This window comes from Filicampus tigris, chromosome 4 (genome assembly GCF_054856515.1).
Source record: "Filicampus tigris isolate MCC_2025a chromosome 4, RoL_Ftig_1.0, whole genome shotgun sequence".
Classification (NCBI taxonomy): domain Eukaryota; kingdom Metazoa; phylum Chordata; class Actinopteri; order Syngnathiformes; family Syngnathidae; genus Filicampus; species Filicampus tigris.
The window spans coordinates 2,933,008-2,939,580 of NC_141220.1; the positions used below are offsets into that span (position 1 = coordinate 2,933,008).

A 6,573-nucleotide genomic window follows, 5' to 3' on the forward strand; every position below is an offset into this window, starting at 1 on the left:
GGGACAAGTAAGAGCAACGAGTTGAGATAAGCATAGGGAATGAAGCTCAGCTTCAGAAAACAGGTCAGCTGTGATTGGTCGCGACCTGAGCTCTGAGCAGTTGTGATGTCATATTGATTGAAATTAAAAGTCAGGAACATGGACTCATATTTTTTGAGTCTGAAAGACTTGTGTTTGTGTGTGTTTGTGGCATTCTTGCGCTATTTCATTTAAATGAATGTGTGTGTAGTTCTACCATGATTTGCTGAAATAAATGTTTTAGAACATAATGGGCATAATTAGGGATGTAACGATTCACTCAAGCCCCGATTCGATTCGATTTTCAGTTCCCGATTTCGATTCGATTTGATTTTTAAAATATTTTTTAACAAAATGAATGACTCATTTTATAACGATAAGATGTTTGTATTTTAGCATCTGCATTTTGTCCTTGTTGCATACAGTAACATTCTGTAACTTTATAAACAAAAAAAACTTTTTTCACTGTTTAACTACATTTTTGTCTTATCAGTTTCTGTCGGAACTAAACATGAAAATAAATAAATGTGCCATCGATTTGACTGGGCGGCATGATGGATGACTGGTTAGCTCGTCCGCCTAACAATGCAGAGGTTGTGGGTTCGAATCCGCCCCTGGCCTTCCTGTGTGGAGTTTGCATGCTCTCACCGTGCCTGCATCGGTTTATTATGGTTTCTTTACACAATGTAGGTTGCATTGAACATTCTGAATTGTCCCTAGGTATGTTTGTGAGTGTGAATGTTTATTTGTCTGTGTGTGCCCTGCAAATGGATAGCAACCAATTCAGGGTGTACCCTGCCTATTACCCGTAGACAGGTGGGATAGGCTCCAGCACGCCCGTGACCCTAGTGTGGATAAGCGGTTTGGATAATGGATGGATAGATTTGGCTATAAATGTTTTTTGTGATTGACATTTTACTTTGAACATCTGAATTTGTTGTATCAACCTCCCTGAAGTGCCTCCAAAACGCTACTGCTCGCCTACTAAGTGGAGCTTGTAAGGAGCACATAACCCCAATTCTGGCCTCCCTTCACTGGCTGCCTGTACACTTTAAAGTTCATTTTAAGATACTTTTATTTTCAAATCTTAACACACATTTTTATTCTATGGCTTTTAACTCAGCATGAGACTTGGCATTTCTTTAGTGTTTTATGGTGTCTGCTGCAATTTGTATTATTAATTTATTTTCACTGTCTTATTATTTGTCAACTTTTTTTTCCTGCATGTACAGCACTTTGTATGTAACAATGGTTGATTTAAAGTGCTCTATAAATAAAGTTGAGTTTAGTTGGATAAGTGGAAGAAGATGGATGAAAAATCTTTATTATTGAATTGAATGCAGGTGGCAAGGATGGGAATCTTGCATTTACACATCAACGATCACACAACGATCATGACGATTGGGATTGAATACTTGACGACAAGTTTTCTTTTGGAAAAAACAACTCACTTTCTATGGTCTGAGTTGACATGTCTAGGTAGACCAGGTGGTGGACTGGATGATGGTCCAACTGGTGGTCCAGGTGGGTTGTGTTCATAAGCAGTAACAGGTTTTCCGGGTGGGCAAGATGGTGGTCCAGGTTGGTCGTTTTCATGTGGAGTAACTGGTGTTGGCCAGGTAGGTCCTGGTGGGGGCCTAGGTGGTGGTCCAGGTTTGAAAGGTCATGTTCCAGGTTGATTGTTTTCATCCGGAGTAACCGATGGTCCAGGTTAGCAGGGTTCATCTGGAGTAATTGGTGTTTGTAGGGGTATTCTTGGTGGTGCTCCAGGTGGGACAAGTGGTCGGGCAAGTTGACAATTTGGTCTCCAAGTGGGTGGTTTTATCCAGGACAACAGGGGGCTGAAATGGTATGTTTCATTGGCCTGGGTGGCTAATTGGGACATGAAATAAAATGTGGTCCTTGTAGTGATCCTGCTTGGCAAGGTGATGGTCCAGATGGGTCATTTTCATCCACAGTAACAGGTGGTCTTGGTGGCCCTGGTTGTTAATATAATTTAGCAAAAAATGGTTGATCAGGTGTTGGTGGCGGTGCCCCAAATGGCGAATATTTTGGTGGGCTAAATGGTAAATAAGGTGGTTCCCCAGGTGGCCCATAAGGTAGGAATGGTCGTTTTGACCCAGAAAGAAAATGTGGTATTGGCCAAGGTAGCCAGGGTGGTAGCCAGGGTGGTAGCCAGGGTGGTAGCCAGGGTGGTAGCCAGGGTGGTAGCCAAGGTTTTAGTGGCCGAGGTGGCCAATAAGGTGGTTGTGGCCCAGGTGGCCAAGGTGGGAATGGTAGCCCGGGTGGTCCTGGTGGTCCTGGTAGGCCATTTGCTCCAGGTGGTCCTGGTGGCCCAAATGCTCCAGGTAGTCCTCTTGGACCACCTGCTCCGGGTGTTCCTGGTGGACCACCTGCTCCAGCTGGTCCTGCTGGACCTTTGGGCCCTGCTGGACCCTTTGGTCCAGGTGGTCCTGGTGGTCCAGGTGGTCCAGATGAATCACTTGGATCATCTGAAGTAACTGTGTCATTTGGTGTAACTGTGTCATCTGAAGTAACTGAGCCATGATCAGTGTCATCTGTAGTAACAGCTGACGCAGCAACTTGTCTCTTTATCTTAGCAGAAAGACAGCTGGTTCCTATGATAAAGAGTTGACAACTTTGTTACATGGTGACCTTTCACTTACTCTTTGCTACTTGGTAGTTGCGAGTTTGATGACTTACCAAACAGCACTAGGGCAACAGTGAACACCTTGAGAATGATCATGGTGGCTGTTTTCCTGAAAGACAGAGAAAAAGAATAGTAAAAGTACATCAAGAGAGATCTTCAAGTGAACATGGTGGAAGAGCTGGCTGCTTGGACAGTGCCAGTTTGCTGGGGCCCAGGTTCCATGCTTTGCCACGAGGCACCTGGATTGTCCTTTGGTTAGGGAGACTGGTAACTCTCTTGCCAATCTTCATGTCGTCGCCGTTGGACAGAACCCTTGTATCAACTGAAAACACGTCTTTTTAAGAAATCCAATTTTTGTTCAGTCACTAATAGCTGTCATTAACAAACATGGCGTCAGCACCAACAATGCATCAAAGTCCACAATCACACAGAGCCCCCACAATGCCTTTTCCTTTAACTTCACAGAAGCATTAGCGAATAAATGCTTGAATCGTAGAACACAGAGGATGCCCCGCATATTTGTGGTTTGTCACGCACAAATTCACCGATTTGTAGATTAATTTTGAATTTGTTTTTTTGTATTTTGGGGTTGGGACCATCCCCCATTTTTTCTTAAAAAAAAGTGATTATGGCTGTTTATTGCCAATTATTTAAGGATTCCTGGGGTTAACCAGTAGACAAAAATAGTTTAATTCTACCTGGTGGCCCATTTTGTCCAAGTGGTCATTTAAAACGTTTAATTCTATCTTTCTGCCTTTTGCGTTTTTTGGGGAATTAGCAGGAGAACATTTTACAAAATTTGTCGGCTTCTCATAAAATCTGGTGTTCGATAGCTGTGGAAATGAACACCAAGCAGAAAGGCTTCTTTGACGCTAATATTTAAAAAAAATATATATTCAAATGCTCCTCCTTTGGCAGACTATTTTGCTAATGTGTCCACGCCACATGTGTCTGTGCTCTCCAGTTGTTCTCCAGTGTCTTATTTCCAGTTGAGACTGTCGTCTTTTCATGATTTTGTGTTTGTGCTTTTTTTTTTTCCTGAAAGGTGTTTTTTTTTTTTTTTTTTCCTTGAGCTCAAATAAACTTTTGTCAACAATTCTGCACCTGGGTACGTTGCTCCTTGATAAAACCCTAACACTTTGTCCTAAAAGTTTTTATTTTTAAATGCTTTTAAATGTACGTGTAATCATGTGCTGTATAAATAAGGTTGCCCTGCCCTTTCCATGCCTATCATTCCAAATGTATTTCAAGTATTTTTAAAAATTCTGCATTATGACAGCTTTAAATCTTTGATGCCAATTAAAATACTTTATATACATTGTTCCAGTGTACGAATATGGTATACATAAAGGAAAAACGTACAGGTTAAACTGATAAGATTCTTTATATTATGCAATTATTTGAATTTAATTATTTTAAATGAGGACAATGGGTTTGCTTTGCCTCAATAAATAACATTATTTGTGGGTAAAATTTTCAGGTTGCACCACTTGAATATTTTTAAATTGATCAAAGCTTAAATATTTAATGTGACGGGTTGCTTCAATATTTTTAAGTTTATCACGTGTTTTGTTTTTTCAGTGTACACACTGCAAATTCCACACACTCCACTCTGCATGCGTACAATTTTGGATCAGAAACACTAAATACTGTCACACACATTCATTCAAAAAATTAAACTTGTGCCCCCCCAATCATTAAAGTTCCCAATGCCTGTATTAGACAGAGTGTTGAACATCAGCGTATGAAGTAATTTTGTGATAAAAAAATGGAGGTATAAAGAGAAACAGCAGTGTCTCATGTGCAGGGATGACGCTGCACCTGAGCTATGGGGTGCTATAACTCCAACAGAAATTTGTGTAGCCCCAATTAAAATCCAGTATTTTTTTGATATTCTAAAATACATTTACCAATGACTTTCTCAGCCCCCACAATGCATTGTTCAAGCCCCCCAGGAGAAAAAAAATCCTGGATCTGTGCCTGCTTTTGTGTGAGGGTAATACCTGCGTCAATTAATGTCCGCGAAGTCGCTTGAGGCACGAAGGGAGCGGTAACTCTTCCCTTCTTGCCCTTGTATGTGAACAGAAAATACGAAAAAAAACAGCTATTTTAATGATGAAATAATTATTGAACATTATTGAAAAATAACATCAATATTAAACATGGACTCGAGAACTAAAATGTAAAAATATTAATGTAATCATAATTAGTTTTTTTGTTTGTTGTTTTTTTCTTTTCACATGCAGGGCAGGGGAGGCTGCCCTAATTTTATGTCCCTGCTTTACAAATTCATTGGACAAGCTTGCCAAAGTCCATGAAGCAATGTCCACTTTGACCTGAGTCCAAATGCATATTTTTCCTTTGATTGAACAAAGTGCAACACCACCAAGTATGTTCAACATTAAGGTTGTGTTCGCTGATAACACTTCAAGGATCAAGAGAAGAGAAAGTACTCACCACACACACAAACGTTTGCTCTTGGAGCCCCTCTCGGGTCTTGTGTTAGTGTCGGTCCTGCTCCCGTGTCTCTTATGTCGCCTCGCGGAGGGCTTAAATCACTTATCCGGCATTATTACAGTAGGTGGTTTCTATTAGATGGGTGTTGTCAAGCCGTAATTCTTCATGTTGCCATGCTCTCATTCATCAGGTAATTGAGCCACTTTGAAGTGAATAGAGAACACAAAAGGTCACCACCGCTGAAATCTTAAGCTGTTGTACTTGGAATCCAAGCATGTTTTCAAATGGCTGGGTACATCCATCCATCCATTATCTGAGCCGCTTATCCTCAAGGGTGCGCTGGAGCCTATCCCAGCTGTCTTCGGGGAATAGTCACCTTGGGACAATTTAGAGTGTTCCATTAACCTACCAGACATGTTCTTGGAATGTGGGAGGAAACCAGAGGACCCGAAGAAAACCGTGCTGCCCAGCTGGGTACATGTTTTGTCTTTTTAAATTTGTTTTATTTTTCTTAATAAATATCCGCTTGGCAACAAGGTGCTGGGTGGTGTACTTGATGAAGGCCATTGTTCCTTTGCAAAGACGACAAAGCTGTTTGTCTCTACTAAAGCCAGGCATTTCCAAAGTCAGGCCCAGGGGCCAAATGCGGCAATTTAGTGGGCCGGACCACTCTGGATGGACCATGGTCTGATGCCAGGGGATGTGCACGTGACAGGAAGCACGTTATTTTTATTTTTTATTTTTTGACACACTAGAACAAAGTGTAATTGCACATCCACTACAGTAGGTGACGGTGGCGCTCTCATTGTCATAGTGTGTGCATGGAGTATTAACTCTGAGGTGTATGTTTTGTTGTTGTTTTTTTTCACCAAGTATGTGCACACGCACCACATAGCAGGAGATCAAACAGTGAACAAACCCTTAAGAGCATGTATACATGTTTAACAGGGATGACAACAAAGGCGGAGATAGACTATAAAACAAAGAACGTTAATAAAGTTTTCCTTTGTTGTAAGTTGATTGATATTCCTTTGGGGTTTTTTTTGCTTTCTTTAATTTTAATGAGAAAACAATGTTTTGCTGAGGTGTACTTATAACAAATTTATAGACAAAAGATAGTATTTATAGTCATGGTAGAGAGTTGGGAGGACATGAAATATTTTCTTCTCCCTTTGGGGGGGGGTGTAACAGAATATAATTTAGAAGCACTGCCTTAAAGGAAAAGTCCACCCCAAATTTTTCTTGACAAGAATATGTTCTATGCGGCCCCACTAGTCGAGGCACGACATTCTGATTAATAGTGTGTTTGTGGAATATGAGTTACGCAGTCAAATCCACCCATTTTTGTCCATCTCAGGGGCGGCCATTTTGCCACCTGTTTTCTGAACCTGAGCCATGATTGGTGGTTAACTGAGCCCTGAGAAACTGTGATGTAATTTTCAGTCGAC

At 41.1% G+C, this 6,573-nt stretch overlaps 1 protein-coding gene across 1 annotated transcript; it reads right to left on the minus strand.

The window, feature by feature from the left end:
- Window positions 1–1,326: 1,326 nt before the first annotated feature.
- Window positions 1,327–5,188, minus strand: LOC147148110 (uncharacterized). The gene is made up of 4 exons (XM_086029467.1): window positions 5,126–5,188; window positions 4,672–4,738; window positions 2,722–2,777; window positions 1,327–2,636 (listed from the first exon to the last, which is right to left on the minus strand). The coding sequence occupies exons 3-4, from the start codon at window positions 2,762–2,764 to the stop codon at window positions 2,005–2,007; spliced, it is 675 nt and encodes a 224-aa protein (XP_085885593.1). The 5' UTR covers window positions 2,765–2,777; window positions 4,672–4,738; window positions 5,126–5,188; the 3' UTR covers window positions 1,327–2,004.
- Between the last annotated feature and the right edge of the window lie 1,385 nt (window positions 5,189–6,573).